The sequence below is a fragment of the Otolemur garnettii genome, unplaced genomic scaffold, assembly GCF_000181295.1.
Source record: "Otolemur garnettii isolate 467f Iridium unplaced genomic scaffold, OtoGar3 scaffold00106, whole genome shotgun sequence".
Taxonomy (NCBI): Eukaryota; Metazoa; Chordata; class Mammalia; order Primates; family Galagidae; genus Otolemur; species Otolemur garnettii.
In genome coordinates this window covers 6,900,218-6,924,718 of record NW_003852501.1, presented here as the reverse complement: position 1 = coordinate 6,924,718, position 24,501 = coordinate 6,900,218, and the positions used below count along the sequence as shown (strand labels likewise).

Below are 24,501 nucleotides of genomic sequence, written 5' to 3'. Positions count from 1 at the left end.
GCACAGAGGCCCCGGCACAGTGCTCTCTGATACAGCTGTCTGCAGTGGTGGGTGTAGACTCCATCTGCGCTGTCCAGTATGGGAGCGACTAGCCACCAAGGCTGTTGAATGCTTGAAATGTGGCTAGCATCCCTGAGGAATGGGTTAATTATAAACATATTTTATATACTTGACTAAATTTAAATGAAGCCATGTTGCTGTTGTACTGGACAGTGCTGCTCTAAAACGAACTACCCTCCACAGATAATAGCTTAGGACCAACTTCCCAAACAAGGGGACATCCAAATCATGTGCACCTAATGCCTGGGGCCACGGGCAGCCTTCCCCCTCTCCTTCCACTTCCTCACTGCGTTGCCACCAGCTTCTGAACCCCCACCTGTTGCGCTTTTCCAGGCTGCTTAGGCCAGACGATGCCCCCCGTGGCATTCTGAGCAGGCTCCTGTCATTAGCTCTCTGGGATCCCTCTCCCTTCCTGACAGCCCCAAGCATCATCTCTTCCCGTGCAGGTTCCTCTTAGTAATTCAGCCTACTAGTTAGCCGAATTGTGTGAGAGGTCGCTGAACACTCTGGAATCTGAGGATTTTATGCTGTTGAGCCGTGTTACCCTCTCTCTCTCCTACAGCAAGATTTCGTTTCTGAAAGCGTACGAGATAGGTAATTGAGAATTTTAAGAAAAATTTCAGAGTCAAAAAATGCAAAATTTTATTCGCAGTGCTCCATATGCAATACCTGCGGGTATTTTGAGTCATAGATGTGTGTAAGAGCTCATGAAAATAAGTCTAACTTTGGGATATGTGGGAGAGGATGATTTGGGGTTCGGCGAAGTAACCGCATCAGCCCTTTAATTCTTACTGCCTAGAAGTCGTCGGCCGCAGCCCCGCAGCCCCTCCCCCTCACGGGTATTAATGCCAACAATGTGCTTTTAACACGATCGCCTCACAGCAGTAAATCAGGAAACTAGTTTTTGCCTGAACCACTTGAAACAGGCTTCTAGTCTCTGGCAGGGTCTTCAAAGTAAGCTTTTCTAACCAATTATTGGGATGACCTTAGTTAATGTGAAAAAAAAATAACTCTTGTAAACAACAGCATACTTTCCTCCACGGGTCTGTGTCCAACTTCATATTGTTAAAGAGATATACTCTTCTGAAAATTCTTTTTGTCCCTGCAAAGAAAGTCACAGGAAAAAAAAAGAAAAGATTAACGTAATTTGCAAGCATTAAAAGAAATTCATTTCTGCCATTTAATTACAGTGTTGCTCACTTTATTTTGTTTAATTATACCTGATTGAGCCTGGTGATGTTTAGCAAATATTAACAAGCTCGCACTTGTAATTTTTCTGAAAAAAAAAAAGGAAGTACAAACTTTCATAAACTGAAAGTTGGGGGAAAACTTTCTTTGGTGTTGTTTTATTAAAGGAAATTAAAAAGTTGATTTCTAAGTACTGGAGATATAAATCTAATTCCATTTGTATGCCCTAGATTTTCTCCACAAATAACTTCTTCTCCATCTAAATTTGAAATCTGACATTTAACTTTTAAAGTTCAAAGAACCCAAGTTAATAACTTAGTGGCTGTACAAAATAAATAGTGCTTTCGACCTGAGGCCCCAGAATGTGTTTTCTGAACCATGAGGGTCTGTGCGGTTCTGCCTTGTGTTCTGAGGAACTAACTGCTCCTCGGACTTATGGGTGGGACCTGTATGTGTTTTTTGTTAAATGCTGGATTTATGGAGGGAGAAAAGAGAGAAGGGGATTTGGGGACTGTTTACTTTGAGTCATTTTGCTACTGGAAAACCACCAAATGTGGCTTAAAAATACTGGGCAGAGTGACAGAGCTACCGCTGCCGCCAGCTTGAGTGGAAGGAAGCAGCCCAGCTGGATCCAGCCCTCAGTTGCCTTGGGACCCAGATAAGGAAGGCTGCTCACCCCACCACACCCCACCCTGCCACCCAGGGGGTCGCTTGGCCTTACCCAGTGGGAGTCCTTGCTGTGGCCCTCACAGGCCTATGCTCCTTAGAATGAAAAAATAAAGAAAAAATAAAAAGTCTTTAGGAAACACTGCCTTAACCAATATTTGTACATCCATTCGTTTACTCAGCAAACTTTTATTTCTTATTCATGCAACTGTAAGGTACCAGGTTTGGGGGAAGGAGAGATGGAGAGAGGTGTCAGATACCAAGGACAGTTCACTTCATGTATGATTTTAGGATATAAGTAAGAAACCTATAGCAATACATTTTTTAAAAATGGCCTTGTTATTTTATCCATATATATATGTTTTCCCACCTTAAGGTTTATTTATTAAAAAATCTTCTCAGAGATTCGAAGACATGCTAGGTATTTCCTTCAAGCTTTTAAGGTACCAAGCCATAATTTCAAAAATAAAAACTATTGGGTACAATATATTTTAAAACAGAAATTCATTTCTAGTTTTGGTAGACCACACGGTAGACCATGTTGTATGAAAACAAAATAGCCCAAGCCAGTGACAGACTTACTCTGCCCACCTTCCCCCGCTCACTGATCCTCTCCTCACCAGGCGCACACATACAGTTGCCCCTATGGAGTAATGGAGGGAGATCTCTAGTGCAACCTGGAAAGTACCGAAGAAAACCCAGACCTATGCAGTAAAGTGGTTCAATAGAACTTACTCAGGACTATCGCAGTGGAGGAATGGAGACCGTGGTACAGAACTGGGCTCAATTCCAAATACAGCAGGGGCAAGCTGGAGTTCATAGCCAAGGAGCAGTGTGGATTTGGAGAGTGGAAAGTTACTAAGAGGAGACGTCAGGGTGAGGGGTTTTGGCTGAACCCACCTAACAGGATTCTTGCTGAAGATGGGCGAGGGTGGTCAGAGGGCACCTGAGAGGAGTGAAGGTGGCTAGGTACAGAGGATGGCGAGTTCTGGCAGGCTGCTTGGGCAACTAGGTACTTGAGATCAGGGTCTAATATACAGCCTCTGGGAGACTGAGCTAGGAGGCTTGCTGGAGCTCAGGAGTTGGAGACCAGCCTGAGCAGGAGTGAGAAAAAATAGAAAAATAGAAAAATTACCTGGACATGGTGGCAGGCACTATAGTCCCAGTTACTCAGTTGAGCCCAGGAGTTTGACCCACAAACTACTATGGGCCGTAGAGTGAGACTCTTTGTCTCGAAGAAAAGGAAAAGTGGCTCATAGGAGCCTGTCTAGAGTTTGGTTAAGGAAAGAGTCCTTGTCAAAAGGCTAAACTCAAACATAGCTCATTTCTTTCTTTACTTGTCTCCCTGCTGCAAAAAACAGTATATCTAAGGAAATTACCTCTTTCTTTCCAAAAGTTATGGGAGGAGGCAACAAAAGATTTGGCATTATTTTCATTCAGTGCACAATTAGGTCATCTGATCGCTGCAAATGCAATTGACTGAACGTGCACGGCCGCCCTCTCTCCCAGCTCTTGGGGTACAGTGATGAGTGAGAACAGCCCCAGCCACATCCCTAAGATGGGGTACTCGCTCCATCTGCTGATGCCTTGAGTGGGAAAACAGAAAACCTAGTTGCAGAACAGCGTGTAAAAGACATGCGCACACACACGCACTAGCCTTTCTGGCAGGTTACACCACAGGCAGGTACGGTGTGTGCCTGGTTGCAGGGAACCGGAAGCTGGGGACTAAGGATGGGAGGAAGGTGTATGTACTGTTTGTGTCGTCGTTTTTCAAAATGTAAGTGATAAAACAGAAAAGAAATGGTCTGTAGCGGGGGTGGGGACACCAGGTGCAATTTCACTCTGCTAACCAGCATCTCTACCGGCCTGAGGCCGTTGGTCTCCCTCCCTCTGGGCTGTTTTGCTTCTTTCTTTTTCCTCTTGGAAGTTATTGAACATTTTAATGGGGAGATTTCAAGGCATTTTAACCACCTGGTTTTACTGAGTGAAATAAAAACATCAAAGCAGACATTTATATTGGGGGTAATTTAATATTTATATACTGTTGACTTTATGGCCTGGATTACAAATAATTATAGGGTCTGTGTTTATGGTACATTAGAAATATGACAGTCAACTCAGAAAGTGGTTGCTGCCGTGGACACTATACTGTAATTTAATTCCTTGGAAATAACTTCTCTGAATTTCTCATTAATTCAGGGTTTCTCAGTCAATTCAACGTGTAATGGTCACTTTGTTAATTTCTTAGACTATCAAGAACTGCAAGCTGTTTTTTAATAATTTTTTAAAAATTAGGCCGATTTTTTAATAATATCTTTTTGAAAGTGGCAAATACTTTGGAGAAAAGATATTTCAAATAGAATTTCCCTAAGTAAGCAATCTCTATAAAGGTTCCCAGGAGAGTGTTTGGCATATGCTCAATAAATTTTATTATTTTGTGAACAGAACTGCATGCAAAGGTTTATCTCAGCCCTCACCTAAACTCACCCCAATGAAAATTACTGTTGCTGCCACCAAAACCTATCAACTCTGAGCGGGAGTAGTAGGTTGATATCCAGATAACAGAGGCAAAATAGGAGCCTGATATTGATTTCTTTGTACACATGATTTGATGATCCAGGATAGAATGAACCCAAAACAGATAAACAAACCCCTTCATGAAATACTCATTCTGCAAAATACAATGCCATGTAAATGACATAGAGTAAGATATGGTGAAAACACATGGTCAAAATGGTCCTGTGTACAATACAAAGTCTATAGTGCGGTCAGGAATAAGAGAAAAGAAGTACAAACACTACCCCCGTGCCAAACTAGGAGTTTGTTTTCAAGAGAGATGAATGCTTCAAAACTTCTATTTAGATTTCTTTTAAGTTCATTTCTGGTCGGATCACTTACTTATCTAGTTTCTCAATGGAGAGAGGAAGTGAATTGTTGAAGACAGAGTCAGCTGGGGTGAGGAATGATAGTTGTCTGCCAGGCAGTGATATGAAAACAGTAAAACTGCCCACGGAGATGTGGGGCCTTGAATTACAGCACAATGAGTAGTGGATTCAAGGAGAGAAGGTTAAATTATACTTTGTATACTGCTTCAAAAACTTTTTTAGTTTAAAAAATTTATGATTTATTTTGGAAATATTTTTATTCAATTAAAATGTTTTAAATGCAAAGTGGTATGTTCCAAGTAACCTTGAAGAAATCAAGGTCTGAAGATCCCCTTGATTTCCAATGGAGCTTTGTTAGACTTGAATCAGAAAAGTTGGTTTGGCCCAGTGCCCATAGCAGAGTGGTTACGGCGCCAGCCACAATAACACTGAGGCTGGTGGGTTCAAACCTAGCCCGGGCCACCTAAAACAACAATGACAACTGCAATAAAAAATAGCCAGGTATTGCAGCAGGTACCTGTAGTCCCAGCTACTTAGGAGGCTGAGGCAAGAGAATCGCTTAAGCCCAAGAATATGAGGTTGCTGTGAGCTGTGACACCACAGCACTATACTGAGGGTGACAAAGTGAGACTGTCTCAAAAAAAAAAAGAAAGAAAAGTTGGATTGTAGAAAATTCAAAATAATAATATCTGTAGTTAAAATTTATTTAATGAATGTTAACTCTGTGTTTGATTTAGAATTTAGAGGCTTTATATATTTATTCCTCACACGAACTCTATAGGGGAGGTATTATTATCTTCCTTTTGCAGATGAAGAGACTGAAGGTCAGAGAGTACACAGAATAACTTGGCCAATAAGTGGCAGAGTTGACATTCAGACTTAGGTGACTTTGGATCTAATGTAGGAAAGTACATACCTTTTTTCCTATATTAACCTGACTTAAAAAAAATGTAGACAACGCATACTCCTAGTTAATGCACCTTTTTCTCTGCATTTTCCTTTCTCTTTCCCTTTATTTTCCATTCTACTTTCCTCTTTCTTTCCTTCTTTGTCATGTTTTAACTTGTACGTAAGAGTTTTATAGTCTCAAGCTGCCTGGATCAAAGCATGATTTTGAAACACTCTGCTCTTGCATGAACCTTTGACGTGCAGATCGTGTGAACAATGTGGGGCCCACCCCCAGAATGTCACATGCACCTCGCTTTGATCCCAGGAGACTATGGGAGTGGGAGGCTCTCTTCCGTACTTAGAGAAAGCCTTTGCATGCACACAGCTCTCTCAGCAACTAAAGTGCTCAGCCAAACAACAGCTGTTCCAGTGCAGAGCCAGACTAACAATGACCTCCCCACAAAGACCTAGCATATGTCCAAAGAAATTCTTTTTGAATATGTGTTTTGATTGTTTTCCTGATTACAGGAGTAATGAATGCTTTTGTAAAAATTAAATTACATACTGTGGAATTATAAAAATTGAAAAACGCCTCATAATTCTATTATACTAACCTCCCTCCCCTCAAAGACATAGTCTGTTAATGATTTTGAAGACACTAATTTGTGAATCAGTTCTTTAAATCAAATGCTTCTCTCTCTCTCTCTCCTGTCTGTGCCTTTGGTTTAGATTATTGTGTAGCTTGAACATTCAGGATTAAGAAGGAGGTTGACCTTGCACTTTTTCCCCCCAGTTCTTTGTGTGCGTTCAAGAAGTGCATCTGAAAGACAGGCAGCCTAATTGAGAGGAGGAAAGAAGGGATTGCTCATCCAAAATGTGAATGAGTTAATTAGTAAAAAAAAAAAAAAAGTCTAGATTGAAGTGATGACTTAGGATCTTTTATCAAATAGTTTCTTAAGTTGGTTTTGAATTAATTTTTCTCCAATAAGTGCTGCTTAGTTGCCTTTGCATATAAAATGGGTGAAGAAATTAAAATATATAAATTGTATAGAAAATGGCAATTTTGGCCCAGGTGCAGTGGCTCATGCCTGTAATCCCAGCACTTTGGGAGGCCAAGGCAGATGGATAGCTTGAGCTCAGGAGTTCAACCTGAGCAAGTTTGAGACCCTGTCTCTACTAAAAATAGAAACCCTAGCTGGGCATTGTGGCTGGTGCCTGTAGTCCCAATTCCTTGGGAGGCTGAGGCAGGTGGATCCCTTGAACCCAAGTGTTTGAGGTTGCTGTGAGCTATGACAACTCGGCACTGTACATAGGGTGATGGAGGTAGACTCTGTCTGAAAAAAAGAAAATGGGAATTTCAAACTAGCTGGAACTTGTATTCTAATATCTGAGGTTTACAAATGAAGAAACTGGAGGCCCTAAGAGAGTTCATCTGAGTCCCCTCCCTCTGCAGCATCAAGCCTGCATTTGTGGGTTTGCTCAGCCTGCTGTCTACATGGATATCCCTCTGTTCCTCTTAAGCCACTGTCTGTTTTTGGTTTGGGTTTTTTAAATGACCAGTGTTCTATAGAAGCCATCACAAAGTATAGACAACCAGTGTTAACATGTGAGTATGAAATCTTTCAGGTGTCTTCCTACAGATGTGTAATGTACGTATGAGAAATACCTGACACAACCAATAGTGCAGTGGTTATGAATGTCGACTCTGGGATTAGCCCGTTTAGGTTCAAATCTTGGTTCTAACACTCCCTCTGTCTGGGTTATTGAGATAATATGTGTAAAGTTCTCAGTATAAGCTGGGCATGGCAATTCATACTTATAGTCCCAGGTATTTGGGAGACTGAGGTGGGAGGCTCACTGGAGCCTAGGAGTTCAAGACAGCTCAGGTGACATAGCGAGACCTCATCCTTGAAAAATAAATAAAAAAACAAAGTAACTATTTTATTTTCTATTTTATTATTTTTTTTCTGAGACAAAGTCTCAAGCTGTCACCCTGGGTAGAGTGCCATGACATCATAGCTCACAGCAACCTCCAACTCTTGGGCTCAAGTGATCCTCTTACCTCAGTTTTTCTATTTTTAGTAGAGATGGGGTCTTGCTTTTTGCTCAGGCTGGTCTCGAACCCATGACCTCAAGGTATCCACCTGCCTTGGCCTCCCAGAGTGCTAGGTTTACAGGTGTGAGCCACCGTGCCCGGCCCTAATACGTATTTTAAAAAATAAAAAAGTTGCTGCACAGAGTAAACACCCAACAAATATTGGTACTTACTGTGAAAGTTTTTGTAAGTGATGAAATTATACTTCTAGTTCTGTTATAACTTATTTTTTAAACTTTCATAAACACATGCATATTATCTACATCATTCTTTTTATGATTGCATTATAATTACATTTTATGATGTGCTATAGTTTACTGTGTTCTTGAACTTGTGACAATGATCCTATGTAGGCCAAAGAGCCATCTGTTTCTTCTGCCCTTGGCAAACAGTGCATTTTTGATGTCCAAATCTAGAGAAGCATGGGGCCTTTAATGCCATGGGGTTTGTCTCAACAAGAAGTTAGCACCCTTTAGCTATTTAAGACCCTTTCTTCTCTCAAGAAATAGCAAATTGATAAACATTTCAAGGAACTTTCTTTTGGATGGGTTTCTGGGCTCATACACTTGGGAATTTCTCATGCCATTGTCCTCATTTTTTAAAGTATCACCATTGATATCAAAGTACTTATTTTCTCCCTTGAAAAGTAAGCGTCTGAATGTTTCACCGGCTTTAGCCTCTGAGCATTCGCATGACTGGCTTAATTGGAGAAGAAGAATATGCCATAATTCTGCCATACGCTCTCAATAATGGAGCAGTGGGAGCCCAAGAGACCCTTTATAATTCCCATGCTCATGGGTTCTTGAATAAAGTGGATGACTAAGTATACTTAGGGTAGTAAGAGAGATTATTAGCAGTGGAAGACACATTTGAACTTGCTGAAAGAGCTGCCTTTGTGTCTAGAAAGGCGACCCTTGGTAATTATTACACCAGGTCTTTGTTTCATCCCAGTGGTCTTTCCTTTTTCACGCTTGCAAGGTCTGAATAGCTTTCTATTGCCTGTTAATCCCCACAGGAATGTGGCTTCGGCTATGGGGAGGATGCACAGTGTGTGACATGCCGGCCCCACAGGTTCAAGGAGGACTGGGGTTTCCAGAAATGTAAGCCGTGTCTGGACTGTGCACTGGTGAACCGCTTTCAGAAGGCAAATTGTTCAGCCACCAGCGATGCCGTCTGTGGGGACTGCCTGCCAGGGTGAGTTGGACCATTTCTTTCCCTAGTAATTATTTAATTAAGTACCTTTTGAAAGGGAATGTTTTCTTGTTCCCATCCAAATTCGAATGCACACTGATACCAGCCAGAAGACATCTGTGTTCGTGACTTCTCATCTCAGTATTCACCACCTTTGGATTCTCTGTGCCTTCCATGTGCCATGTACTGTCATCAGATGAATGAGCTTGCTAACGAAAGATGAAGATCTAAAGAATTCCTACAGATCCCTACAAGAGAAAACTTGGGAAAGTGGTGAAATTATCAGACAGGTCACAAAAGAGGAAACACATAGGGCAGCCAGTAATATGTGATGCTCACAAGAGGATGCAGAGAAATGTGAGTCCCCACCACCATTTGTTCATCTCAGTGGATGTTTGCCCAGCAGCTGGCTGGTAGACCGTGCTTTTAGGTACTCAGGCAATGCCAGAGAATAAAGTGGCAGGCATCCCTGCTCAGGTAAAGCTTATATCCTTACAGAGTTTTAAAAAATATTTAAATGCTAAATAACAAAGAAGTAAATTATGCAGAAAGATGGAAGATGGTAATTGCTATGGAAAAAAGAAATGCTCGAGTAGACAAGGGTGATTAGGCATGCTCACAGTGACGGGTAGGCAAGTTATGGTATTAACTGGGTAATCAGGACAAGCTTTATTGCAAAGGTGAGATCTGAGCAAAGGCTTGAAGGAGAGGAGGCGCTCAGCCAAGCAGCTATGTGAGGAAGAGCTCTGTGGACAGAGGCAGCTTAAGTGGGCATGAACCTGGTGTGTGTAGAAAGCTGCCAAGAGGTGCCGGGGGTGGCAGGAGGACACAGGGTGGAGTAGAAAGAGAGGCAGTAGAGGGGGGAGGCAGGCAAGTGTGGACCAGAAAGCCCTAACTGAACACATCGAAAAGGCAGCCAGGCCATGGAGAGGAGAGGCTGGGTGGAGGTGAAGCCCAGGAAGAGGAATTCTAAAGTTGTAAGTGTGTCTCAGTAACCACTAGAAGATATGGGGATAAAACAGACAGTTGAGGATGAGGTTTGGATGAAGAGCTGGACTCGGGGGCAGGGTGACATCTGCAAGACAGGGAAGAGGCACTGCTCCCCTGGGTGAGCGGGGAGGGAAACAAAGCAGAATGGCAGGTGCCTCGGCGGGGACAGGGTGGAAAACAGCAGCATTACAGGAGCAACAAGCATTTGTTACTTATGTTTTGTTTTGTTTTGTTTGAGAGAGTCTCATTCTGTTGTCCCAGGCTAAAGTGCTGTGGCGTGCTTGGACTCAAGCAATCTCTTGCCTCAGCCTTGCCAGAAACTACCGGCACCTGCCACAATGCCCAGCTAATTTTTTTCCTATTTTTAAAATAGAGATGGGATTTCACTCAAGCAGTCTACCTGCCTCAGCCTCCCAGAGTGCTGGGATTACAGGTGTGAGCCATTCCGCCTGACTTATTACTTATGATGTACCAGGTGATGGGCTAAGTACTTTGCATGAATTATTTTCTGTAATTTTCACAATGTTTTACAAATGAAGAAACTGAACCTTATCAAGGTTTGGGGTTATTCATGCAATGTATATGTGGCAAAGCCGGGAATCACATCCGGTGAGTCTAACATCAGAGTCCATGCTCTAAGGCACCAAACAAAGGACTCTTTGACTAGATGCCAGGCAGAGGCAGGGATCTTCTTGATGCCAGAGAGGGAGATTAAGCTTTGGGCCTGAAGGGCAGAAACAGTGTAGGAACTAGTCTGATGGGTCAAGCATGACCTTGAATGGAGACCTAACACCTAAAGAACTGTAAAAAGTAGCCGTCTAAGGGCAGTGCCTGTGGCTCAAAGGAGTAGGGTGCTGGCCCCATATGCCAGAGGTGGCGGATTCAAACCCAGCCCTAGCCAAAACCTGCAAAAAAAAAAAAAAAAAAAAAGTAGCCATCTAACACCAGAAAACATAAGCAATAAAAGAAAAAATAGCTCTTTGGACTTTATCAAAATTTACGAACTTTCGTGCTTCAAAAGACAGCTTTGAGAAGATGAAAAGGAGAAAATATGCCCAAATCACATATCTGATATAGGACTATCTTATCTAGAAATATGAGAAGAGCTCTTACAACTCAATAATAAAAGGACAAATAATCCAATTAAAATAAGAACAAAGGGTTTGAATAGACATTTCTCCAAAAAAGATTGACAAATGGCCAATATACACATGAAAAGATGATCAACATCATTAATAATCAGGGGAATATAAATCACACCCACTTCACCCCCACTAGGATGGCTGTCCCCAAAAGACAGACAATAACAGATGTTGGTGAGGCCATGAAGAAATTGGAGCCTTCACACACTGGGGCTGAGAATGTAAAGGGTATAGTCTAGCATTTCCTTAACAGTTAAGCATGGTTGTTCTGTGACCTAACAGTTCTACAGGCGTGTAGCCAAGAGAATTGAAAGCCTATGTCCACATAAAACCCTGCATACTAGTGTTCATAGCAGTGTTCACACAATAGCCAAAAAGCAAAAATAACCCTGTTGTGGCCAGTGTGCTGGTATTAAGAGGTGCGGCCTTGACATGGTGATTAAGTTGTGATGGCTCCTCCCTTCATGCAAGTGTCCTTATTAAGAGGCTTAACAGAGGGAGCTTGTTCCTTTTTTGCCCTCCCACCTTCTGCCGTGTGAAGACAAAGTGTTCCTCCCTTCCAAAAACACAGCAAGAAAGTCCTCACCAGAGACCAGATACTAGGGCCTTGATCTTGGACTTTTCTGCCTCCAGAACTGAGCTTGTTCTTTATAATTTACCCAGTCTGTGACATTCTGTTGTAGCAGCACAAAACTGACTGAGACAAGCCCAAATATCCATCAGCTGATAAATGGGCAAACCAAATGGAAATGGTATATTCAAACAATGGAATATTAAGACTGGATGCAATGGCTCACTCCTGGAATCCCATCACTCTGGGAGGCCAAGGTGGGTGGATTGCTTGAGCTCAGGAGTTCAAGACCAGCTTGAGCAAGAGTAAGACTTCATCTCTAAAAAAAAGCTGGGCTTTGTGGTAGGCACCTGTAGTCCCTACTTGGGAGGCTGAGGCAAGAGGATTACTTGAGCCCAAGAGTTTGAGGATCACTTGAGCCCAAGAGTTTGAGGTTACTGTGAGCTGTGACACCATACCTCTACCAAGGGTGACAGTGAGACTCTGTCTCAAAAAAACAAAAATCTATGGAATATTTTTCAGCAATAAAAAAGGAAGGAAATTCTGGCACATAGTACAACATGGATGAACCTAGAAAACGTTATGCTAAGCAAGAAAAGCCAGTCACAAAAGACAACATATTACATCAGTTCATTTCTTTGAAATGTCCAGAATAGGTAGATATGTAGAGACAGAAAGTAAATTAGTGGTTGTTGAGGGCTGGGAGCTGCAAAGGATTGAGAAGAATGGGAGGTGATTGCTAAAGGTTATGGGTGATGAAAATGTTCTGAAATTGACTGTGGGTAGTTATATAACACTGTGAATATACTAAAAATCATTGCTTCATACACTTTAAATGAGTGAAGTGTATAGCATATGAATTATATCTCAATAAATCTGTCCTTTAGGAAAAGTAATGGCCTATAATCTCAGACCCATGGTGATATCTATGATACCATTACCCAGAGTTTGGATCTTGTGCAGGTCAGACTGAGGAACATGAACTGAATACAAATGACACACCACCGTTTTCTCTAGTTCTCTGATGAAAGTGTGTCCGAGCACATCTACTCTCTTCCTTAGGGGGAGGGAAGAAGAGGAGGTCCCCAGGGTTGTATAGACTGAGGTAGGCAGTGTCCAGAGAGAGGTGGGGGAGGCACAACTAAGGACTCTCCTTGGTCATCATCTGGGTTTTTACAGAGACCCCACTGGGGTGTGAGAGCAAGTCTCCCCCAGATGTCTGCCCTGCCTGAGTCCTCATGCCACACTCCAGTCGTCATGTGATCCATCTGCTTTAGTTTCTACAATGTTTGTTCATTCAGTAAATACTTAAGTGTGGGAAAGTGATAAATGAAGAGTCAGTTGAATGATGTTTCAGAGTTTATTTGTATGATTAGTTTAAAATTCCATCCTTTGTAAGCCAGTCTTAGTGTATGAGGTCGAGGATAATTATACAGGGACTCTACCCAAGGCTTTATGGCGTGTTTTAAAAGTACTCTCCCCCCTTGACTATGTTTCTGGGAAGAAGGCAAATAGTTAAAACTCAGTTTGCAGACAGGAAAACAGAGACAGAGGGAAATGAGCAAAATGCATTTTTGGAAAAATGATGCCAGAAGCCAGACCTAAGGTGGACATTGTTCCTTCTGGGCCACCTCCTGCGGCCTCAGCCTCACTCTCATGGGGACCTGCGGCTTCCTCGAGGCCCAGGCCCTGAAGGACACGAGCTACTGCCTTCCCAGTAGCAGGGAGGGTGTGCACGTCATCTGTCTGCTGTGTCCATAATTTGAGTGGTTCCAGAGGGGATTCAGGAGTCTCCTTATTCCCAGATGCATTCAATGACATAACGCCAGTCACTTACCTTCTCTGACATGCATTCTTCTAACCTGTAAAATTATCATCTCATAATGATACTGACCTACAGAATTCTTAAAAGGATTAAAAATATAAATCATGTCAAGTGCCTAGCAGAGTGCGTAAGCCATATGAAACAATAAATGGTGGGCATTATCGCAAATTAATGATTTGAGGGGCCAGTGAAAGCTTTGACTGACTTTTTCAATGGGCCTCCATCCTCCTCTGCTGACCTCCCATCCTCTATGGGAGGGAGCCCATAGGTGAGGCTTCTCAGGGAAACTGGACACCAGCCCTCAAAGAATAGCCTGGCCCTAGCCAGCATTGTGCTGCTTCTAGTGACTGCTGACATTTATTGAGCATTTACTTATATGCTGAGCACTCTGGAAAGCAGGGATTAGTATTATCCCTCTTTACAAAGGAGGAAACTGATGATCAGAGTGAATAAATGCCCAACGTCACCCAGCTTGTAAATCAAGGAGCTGGGATTCACCTAGCAGCCCCTCTACTGAGCCCCATGCTTAGGGAGGTATATGATTTCACTGAGAAGCCTCACCCAGGGGCTTCTCTGACTGAGGACTAAGCAAGAGGACAGCCTCTGCCCCCACCATCCTTACCCCCGCTCTGAAAACGGCCTGCATTGCCCTGGTCCGTTTTCTCATCCTGTGCTCACCTCTCCCGTCTGGGCCTAGGGTGCTCCCTGGTAACCATGTCACTGTTCATGAGATCTAGGCCCTTAACCTGACAATTCATCCTATGGTTAGTATTTGTTCGGTTTCACATGGGCCATCACTTTGGAATGCTGAGAAACAGGAAGAGCAGGCTGACCAACCCATACCGAGCAAGAAGTTAGCAAAAGTACAGGACGGAACCAAGGGGTCCTTCAGGATCTCACAGATGCACTTTAGAAAATTTGACCTGACTTGTTAATGATACCCAGGACATGGTAACTGCCTTCAAATACGTGTTAACTGAGGTCATTATAAAACCAGAGCTGGACTGTGGTGTGCCATCTCTTTGCATAAATGTGGCCATTAATTAAAGAATTAATGATTCATAACTGCATTTTCTTAAAATAGCAGTTTTCAAATTCAGTGTTCGTTAGGCTAACTGGTGTTATACAGATCCGGTTCAATTAAAAATTCCTTTTTAAATTCACTGTCAGAGAAAAATTTACTTCTGTAAGATGTATTTATATGCTGCTTTCATCAGGCAGTGATTAAGTGAAATCCACTGTGGTTTTCTTTTGTCTTTTTGCACTAGCTATCTAAAATCCCCAGGTAAAATTTAACATTAAACTATAGAAACCAGTTTAACCAGACATCGTGTATAATATTTCTGTTACGTTTTATTTTATTTTTTAAAGTTTGTGTCCTGTCTCACTTGGACAGGAAATGGAGTTGCAAATATTTCTATGTCCCCCAAACCACAGCAGTCTAAACAAACAAAAAAAAAATTAAAAAATTTCAAAAGACTTATAGCTTATCTTTTTTTTCTTTCTTTCTTTTTTTTTTTTTTTTTGGAGACGGAGTCTCAGTTTGTCACCCTTGATAGAGTAGTGCCATGATGTCATAGCTCATAGCAACCTCAAACTCTTGGGCTCAAGCAATTGTCTTGCCTCAGCCTCCCAAGTAGCTAGGGAGGCCATTTTTAGAGATGGAATCTCACTCTTGCTGAGGCTGGTCTGGAACTCTTGAGCTCAAGCAATCCACTCACCTCGGCCTCCCACCTTATAGCTTATATTAAACCTCTAATTTCTGTGTCTTCATCTTCAAGTTCGATTATAATTTTATGGTGGCTTTTTTAACTAAAAAATGAATGTCTACGTTTGATTCCTAATACCCTAATTTTTAAAAAGTTTTAAAGGATGCATTTTTGTATCTGTTGAGAATGTCAGGTATTACCTCTTTCACTTTGTTTTTTACACGAAAGTGATTTTCATGTATAAAAAACTATTTTAGACTTTGTCAATATTTAATTTAGTCAGTTTATAATCTGGCAAATTTTCTGGCTGAAAGAATAAATAAATATTGGTCTGCATATGTTATGATGTTTAGTAAGACATATCTAAAAGAAGAAAAGTCTCTTATACTGATCTATGATTTTTATTTTTTCTACTGTGTATGTATTTGCTTTATTGTGGCAAAAAGCACACAACATAAAATTTACCATCTTAACCTTTTTTAAGTGTAAAGTTCTGTTGTTTTAAGTATATTCACATTGTTGTGGAACAGATCTATAGAACTCGTTCAACTTCCCAAACTGAAACTCTGTACCCATTAGCTCTCCTTTCCCCCCACCCTGCAGCCCTTGGTAACTACCCTTCTTCTTTCTGTGTCTATGCATTTTTCTACTCTAAGGATCTGTCCTACAGTAGCTGTCTTTTTATGACTGCTTTGCTTCCCTTAGCACAGTGTCCACAAGGTTCACGCATGTTGTAGCATGTGCCAGGAATTCCCTCCTTTTTAGACTGAATGATACTCCGTTGTAAGTACATGCCACAGTTGGTTTATTAATTCATTCATCAATGGACATTTGTGTTCTTACACCTCTTGGCTATTGTGAGTAGTGCTGCAATGAACATGGGTGGGCAGAGGCCTCTTCAAGACCCTGCCTTGCATTCTTCTGGATATATACCCAGAAGTGAGACTGCTGGATCGTATGGTCATTCTAGTAGTATTTTGAGGAACTTTCATACTGTTTTCCATAGCAGCTGCTCCATTTCACGTTCCCACCAGCCTTGGTGCACAAGGATTCCAGTTTCTCACGTCCTCACTAACATTTGTCATTTTTTGTTCCCTTGGTATTATTTTTTAAATAGTAGCCATCCTAATGGGTAGGAGGTGATACCTCTTTGTGGTTTTGATTTTGTTTCCTAGTGATGAGAAATGTTGAACATCTTTTCATATGTGCATTGGCCATGTGTGTATATCATCTTGGGTAAATGTCTATTCAAGTCCCTTGCCCATTTCAAAATCAGTTTATTTGATATTTTTGCTGTTGAGTTATAGGAATCCTTTATATATTATAGCTAGTTAACCCCTTTTCAGACATATGATTTGCTAATATTTTCTCCCAATTCATAGGTAACATTTTCGCTCTGTGTACTGTAAACTCTCCCTTGATACACAAAAGTTTTAAGTTTGATGTAGTCCCTTTTGCCAAGTTTTGCTTTTGTTACCTGTACTTTTAGTGTCCAATCCAAGAGATCACTAAAACTAATGTCATAAAAGTTTTCCCCTATGTTTTCTACTATGAGTTTTATAGTTTTAGGTCTTATTTTTAAGTCTTTCGTCCATTTTGAGTTAATTTTTTATATTGTATAAGAGAAGGGTCCAGATGCATCATTTTTTGGATGTGAATATCCAGTTTTTCCATCAACATTTCATAAAGAGGCCATTCTTCCTCAGGGAGTGTTCTTGACACACATATCAAAAATCATCAAATGTGAAAGAGTTTTTTTCTAGACTTTCTTTTCTATTCTATTGATCTATTTGTCTTTATGCCAGTGCTATATTATTTCGATTATTATAACTTTGTAACAGGTTTTGAAGTCAGGAAGTATGAGTCCTCCACCTTTGTTCTTTTTCACTTTTACCTTATAAATTACACAGTGAAAATTTGATTAATACCTAATGGGAAGTCACTTATTACATATCCTTTGGACAGATTTTCATAGTCAAATAAAAATAGAAAGTAGAACAATTACTGAATGTATCTGGGCAGCTGAAGTTTCAAATGAAAATTTTGCTTCTGCCATAAATTATATAGACTTGCTGCTATATTATGCACTTTTAACTCATTTACCTGTCCTCTGTCAACTTGATCCGCAAGTTAGTTTTTGGCATATAAAAGTTAGACATTACATACAAGGTCAGACAATAAGTTCTCAAACCCATCCTAGAAAAATTGCCTAGTCCACCCTTCAAAGCAATTTTAGAACTCTTTTTCTAGTATGGCCACCAGAGCTATCATTGTAGAAGGTATGACAATTAAGTTCAAGAACTCATCATAGAAAAAGTGCTTTGAAGGGTGGACTAGACTCTTGGCATTGGTACAGCGCCTCCTAAGGGGAGTATTTCAAAAGCGACTGTAGTGATACTTGGCAAGGAGGTATGTGGCACTTTTTCTGGAATGAGTTTATAAACTTAGTTGTCTTACCTTGTATATGAAAACTAGAAACCTCACTTGAATTCCCATCATAGTCACTGTTAATATTTTGTATATAATAGCTTCTAAATGTTTCCCATTACAAATATATAAACATAAATATTTTTATCTGCCTTAGTAAATAATCTAAAATAATCTATATGAAAGTGGATGTATATACAAAATAGAATCATATTCACTTCTCTTTTTCGTGTAATGTTTAAAAAACGTGGTAGATCTTAGAATCATCATTTCTAAGGCCATTGTATATTCCATTGCTTTGGGTCTGCCCTGATTAGCTATTTGTACTGTTGGACATGAGAGATTGTGCCTAATTAGCTTTTTTTTCTTTTGTAAGCAATGCTATGATTGTATTCTTTTGCCTTTCCCCTTTTCCTTCTTCTATGGAGTTGATTTTTTTTTTAGGAGAAATTCCTTCATACAAAATTACTAAATAAAGAATGTAAACTGTTTTATTGAGTTCCCATAACACATTGTTAAATTACTCTACCAAAAGTGGCAATTTATACATAGGTCTATTTGCCAATGCTTACACCAATACTTTCTCAATTTTCCAAATAAAAATGATGTATTTTTCACTGTAACTTACATTTGCTTGATTAGTAATGAAGCTAAACATTTTCATCTTAAATTAAAATTTTTTTAAATTCCATTGTGCTTTTTAGTTTTAATTTTGAAGTTTTGAAATTATACCATGTTCCTTTGAGAATGAATGTTCTTTGCCTGTTTTTCAATTATAATGAAAAACATTGTAATTCACTTCCATCATCTTTTTTTTTTTTTTGAGACCAGAGTCTCCCTATATCACCCTCAGTAGAGTGCTATGACATCACAGCTCACAGCAACCTCTAACACTTGGGCTTAAGCTATTCTCTTGCCTGAGCCTCCCAAGTAGCTGGGACTACAGGGGCCCACCACAACATCCTGCTATTTTTTTTGTTGCAGTTGTTGTTATTTAGCTGGCCAGGGCTGGTGGGTTCGAACCCGCCAGCCTCAGTGTACGTGGCCGGTGCCATAACCACTGTGCTATAGGTGCAAGCCCCATCATCATGATTTTTATGTTTTACTTTATAGACTTAAGGTATAGACAATACTATAATTAGGATAAGTTTTCAGTTTTCGTCTGCCCATTAACTCTGTTGATGATGCTTTGTTTACTTTTGATCTTCAACTGTCTTTAACTTCTTTTCTTTTCTTTCCTTTCCTTTTTTCTCTTTTCTTTTCCTTTTTCTGTGTGTGGTCAAAACTTCTTGGCTCAGTGCCTATAGCTCAAGCGGCTAAGGTGCCAGACACATACATGAGAGCTAGCTGGTTCGAATCCAGCCTGGGCCTGCCAAACAACAGTGACAACTACAACTGAAAAATAGCCAGGCATTGTGGTGGCGCCTGCAGTCGCAGCTCCTTGGGCGGCTGAGGCAGAAGAATCACTTAAGCCAGGATTTGGAGGTTGCTGTGAGCTGTGATGCCACAGCACTCTACCCAGGGCAACAACTTGAGGCTTTGTCTCAAAAAAAACTTCTACTCTGCATCCTGGGTTTCTTGTCATGCCTTAGAAAGATTGTCATATCAAGAACTTATGAGTGTCTCTCTATTTTTCTATTGCTCTTAGGGTTTTCTTGATTTGGCGGTCCATAATTCCAAATACTAAAAGCTAACACTTTACTTATAAGGTGTTTTGCAGTTTAAATTATAATAGAAATGCCAAAGACCACTGATTTTGTAGTTCCTCGCTGGTAACCCCACTCCAACATACAAAAAGTGAGGGCGGAGGAGAATCTGTGAAGTTACATTTACTGGCACTGATATTCCCTAAGCGTTCACCACCTGCTCAGAAAGGCTCTCCGAGAATGCGTCTAAGACACTGTTACATTTAAGGCCTCGGGTACCCTTTTTGGTCTTCGCCCTAGAACTGGTAAAGTAGAGTGCCGGTAATTATAAGCCTTGCTTGCTCTAATTACAAGCATAGATGAAAGAGCTAACAGGGTTGTTTTCCCTTCTCTTCTAGATTTTATAGGAAGACGAAACTTGTTGGTTTTCAAGACATGGAGTGTGTGCCTTGTGGAGACCCTCCGCCTCCTTACGAACCACACTGTGAGTGAACGCTGCGTAAACAGCAGAAGGGACAACGGGTCTTTTAATTTTTTTTTTTTTTAATTTTTAAGCCTTTCTTCAGTTGGCAAATGGAGCAAGATCTGTCTGTCCCTGTGGGGTTTACAGTGTGTACCCTTTTATCAAGCTTTCAGCAGGACATAAAGCCCTTTTGTTGTGCTCCTCCATCAGCAAACTGTGTCCGTTGATTTGAATCTCCAAGTGAAATGCAGCCGCTTTGCCGCTTGCTGGGCTCCATTCACAGCCTTATCTTTCCCTCTAGATGGATCAGGCAGGAAACGCCAATGAACTAAGAGGTCCAGATCGGAACCTGGAATGTCTTTGCGCCACGGCCCATGAATTCCGGGTTTTCCCTTTTTAGTCCCCAGACACAACCATCTAGTGGCATCTCTGCCTTTCCAGAGAGGTTCGTTCCTCTCTGTAAATCACCTGTCCTTGTTAATGTGTCACTGAGTGGAATTTTATTCATTTCATTCATATTTTTCTTTCCTTTTTTATCTTTTTCATTTCACAAATAAATGAAGAGAGAGAACTCAGGCATGCTGGGGGTACAACTGTAATTGACAGAATTGTGCCTTTTCCTCTTTATGTTAACATTAATCTTTTTGACCGTGTATTTTCCTTAGATATAAAAGGTACTAATCGGCATTGACTTTGAATAGGTAGAAAAGTGGCTGCTCACTTTTCTTAATGCTGAGTATAAACCTGACCAAAGAACACCCATGGGGATGGGTCAGGAAGGGAAGCCGCAGGTGGGCTCCTGCTGTGTCAGGCATGCTTGTCTGTGCCCTAGCAGGACATGAGTGAGCTGTGCTTCAAGGAGACAGGCAGCAGCTAAGTGCAAGTAGAGGATGGGGAAGGCAAGGACCTTTGTCCCTCAGGCCTTTTTGGGCACCGTTGTTTTCATATAATTTCTAATGTATGGGACCTGTCCAATGCTTCCCTCTGTGACAAAAGTCCTCTTCGGAACTGATGGAAAGTTATTGCATCATTTGATAAGGTACTTCTCTTCCCGAGAATGTCATGGAATTTTGCGGTCCATATTATTGTAGTTTTCTATCCAAACGCATTACTTTCTATTCTCATTTAAAGTTATAGAAAAACAAAAAAAGTTAGACGACTTTCAACTTTTATTAAAAAGGTGTGTTGATCTTCATTTTTGTAATAGGTAACCATTCACCAAATACTTCACTGCAGTGAACAAATGCCATGCTGAATGGCTACCGTGTGTTAGTCACAATGCAGATGCTTTACTTAACTTTTCTCAATAATCCTGTCATCAGCCCCAATTTGTGCAGGAGAGCATTAGTCCCGAGAGGTTAATACCTTTCCATCGTTGGCTGATAACTGGCAGACAGCATTCCCCGGATTAGACAAGTCTGTCTAACTTTGGATATTGGGCTCTTCCTCCACACTGTGCCGCCTCCCTGTGATAAACCAAGCCATTGAATCTGTCTTACATGTTGAAATGTTTATCACTTAACAAAAATTCTCAAAATTTAACACATAAGAGACACTGAGAGAGCCTCTTTATGTGACTACTCTTTTCCCATAAAAGGAAATATCCTCTTGCCAACTGCAATGGATGACTTGGTCTTGCTGGTAGGTGAGCTGAACTATCATTTTGTCAATAAGGCAAGTTACAATTACATACTTTATCCCAAACTACTGCACAGAGATTTAGTAAAGAGACCAGTATTGCCTGTTTGGAGTTGGAACGTACTATAAGTTTTCTTCTCTTTAATTTTTTGGTCTTAAGTTTCATTTAATGCAGTCAAAAGTCTGAGGCGTTGGAATTTTTTGACTTCAGGGTTCTGGCTAAACATCACCAACTTGTCCTTGAAGGTAGATCTTACTTGTAACTTCTAGTGTCTTGTAAAGTTCTTAGTCACTTGTACGTTTAAAAAGAAAATTAATGAGTTTAATTTATGTATATAAATTTCTTCATATATGAAACTTTTTAGAAAGCAAAGAAAATAACTTGTTGAAGTCAGAAGTACGGCATGCACAGCTAGCAGCCTTTCAAATTATAAAGCACAACAGTCCAATGGTCTTGAGTGAGCATTAATCCTTATCTCTGAAAAGGAAAATTTTGCTGCCTTTGGCACAGTTCTTGGGAGTAATTCCAGAACACAAGTAATCTCCTCAAAAGAGATTTCAAAGTCTTTTGGAGAAATTATGTAAGGCGCCTTATGTTTTCATTTCTTCTACTTTGGGGGGCTTTTAAAACTCATCCACAAAGAACTGCTGTTTCAGTGTTTTTTCTCCCCCCCCCCCCCGAGAAGTTCCTGTACCATTTAGCCTCTCAGCCATAAGAAAGTGATGCCACTCAAGCTAATGCAACTAGTGTGGTTTGTTTCAGACACACGTGGTAGTAGGAGAGGCTGGAACTTCCCAGAAGCCAGGGTAGCCCTCTCTGGGGTTCCCAGGACACTCTGGAGTCTGGAGGCTTGTAGTCCCTCTGCAGTAGGAGGTCCTGAGTTCTGCAGGCCTGTCTGGGTCTGGGTCTCCACTTTCAACACGTGCCTAGCTCTGTCCCCGCTCCATCACACTCCTTCAGGAGATCATCGGATTGCTCTAGTTAAATGCCATCCTCCTGGGAGGTGGGGCCTTCTTTCATCTGTTGAACAAATACTGGACTGCCAGCTGGTGCTGGGAACATGTGGAGACCAGACAGACCTCAGTCATATTCTCTGTGGAGCTTACAATCTAGTAGGGGAGTTGTCCAATGATGATTCTGACTTATTTGTAGTATTTGCATACCCCACACCTAGACGTGGAATTGTGGCAGTGATGTCCTCTGCCTGGTAGGATCTAAGAATGTATGACAGGCAGTGATGTAGGACATGGGGGATGGCTTTCCCCAGCAGTGGCTTTTAAGTTGTGACCTACAGTATCAGCTGGAGGAGGATCAGCTTGGAAAGGAAACTAAACAGAGCGTCGGAGACTTCTGAGAACGCCGTCCTGCAGCTTCACATGCTGTCTACAGGTCACGGCAGTGGACACTGGAGCAATTCTACAGACCTGGTGCCCAGGGGAGGTCTGTGCTGACACCAGCAAGAGCCCTTCTAGGGAGCAGTGGAAATGGAAGTCAGATTAGGAAGAGAGAAGTTAACATAAGGGGAAGAATGGAAACTACCATTGTGGACAATTCTGTCCCGATGTTTGCCTGTGACCAAAGGATGGGGCTCTGTGGGCAAGGGAGGGCTGTTTTATTTCATTTTTTAAGTGAAAGACACAGCCTTAGATATGTCTTTCAGTTTAGATAGTTGAAAAATCATGGAAGGTTGAAGAGAATAATCCAGTTGAAAGGGGTTGACTTTATATGAGAGAAAAGAAACTTTGTAAAAAAGAAGTGTGAGCAGACAATTGGGGAAGGCCTCCTGGCAGCACAGGTGGCAGCTGGCCGTCCTGGGCTAGGGAGAGCACCCTGCAGGAGCCAGGGAAGAGGGCCTGGGAGGGAGGAGCCCACAGGGACTGTGTGGGCAGTGGCAGGAGGGTGGGGGTCCATGACTGTGAACTCAGAGTGAGGCAGGAGCCAGGAAGAGCACAGGTACTGAGAGTCCTTGAGAAAGTAGCAGGCTTCCCAGTAGCACCGGGCCCCGCTGAAGTGTGTGGTCATAGCGAGGCATGGGTTTCTTCTCCTACGTCATCTCCTACATCATCTTCCCAGCCTCTGCTGCCGGGAAGATGCAGTTCACCTCTGAGGCTGCCCCAAGACATACATAGGTCACACTCTAAATGGATAGCCTTTAGCAAGCTGTAAACAAGTCTTTAAAAAGGACACTAAGTGTTATAACACAAGAATAGTTTTACATAAATGGAAATACAGTTCCTTACATTTATATGATACCGGAAGCAAACCAAGTAATAAACTTCATAGAAAGTACAAGATGAAAAACTTCTCAAGTTTCTGTCAACTGTCTAGCAGGTCACACCACTCCCACACTTGTCTATGGCCAGTGTAACCCAGGACAGCAGCTTACCTCCCTGTGAGAGGGAGTGACACTATCCCCAAGGGTAATGTGAGGACTGATGACATCCTGGGGGAATGTCTGGCAGCCGTCAGTCTCCAGTGTCTTGATTCATCTTGCTCCTTCCAGCATGTAACGTTTTGGGGGTGCTTATTAGCTCTGCTCTCCTGGCTTTGCGGGGAGCTGCTGTCTTGAGGAGCAGGTGACTGCCCCAAAGGGGTAGTATTTAGCAGAGGCTGTGGTTCAAAGCAGAGCAGAGCAGGGCAGGTGACCCTTCGTGCACACAGGGATGGGAGTGATTGGAGGTTGCAGAAAACTCATCAGAGAATAAGCTCTCTGTGGCTTAAACGTCGAAACACAAATTTCTCCTTTTATAGGATAGACCTGTGTTCTCCATAAAGTGATTTCCAAACAAGGTGTTCCTATCCCTAACTCTATGTTGCCACAGCCTTAAGAAGTCCTGTGTCGGCTTGGCGCCATAGCACAGTGGTTATGGCACCAGCTACATACACCAAGGCTCACAGATTCAAACTCGGCCAGGGCTAGCTAAACACCAATGACAACTACTACAACAAGAACAACAACAGCAACAACAAAAAATAGCCAGGCATTGTGGCAGGCGCCTGTAGTCCAGCTACTTGGACAGCTGAAGCAAGAGAATCGCTTAAGCCCAAGAGTTTGAGGTTGCTGTGAGCTGTGATGGCACAGCACTCTACCAAAGGCAACATAGTGAGACTCTGTC

General features: G+C 41.7%; 1 protein-coding gene across 1 annotated transcript in view; it reads left to right on the top strand.

The window, feature by feature from the left end:
• TNFRSF19 (TNF receptor superfamily member 19) overlaps positions 1 to 24,501 on the top strand; it is a 91,664-nt gene that overhangs the window by 27,498 nt on the left and 39,665 nt on the right. The window contains exons 4-5 of the mRNA XM_012809492.2: positions 8,798 to 8,976; positions 19,682 to 19,767. Of these exons, the coding sequence (XP_012664946.2) occupies positions 8,798 to 8,976; positions 19,682 to 19,767 (265 nt within the window). The remainder of the gene's footprint in view (positions 1 to 8,797; positions 8,977 to 19,681; positions 19,768 to 24,501) is intronic.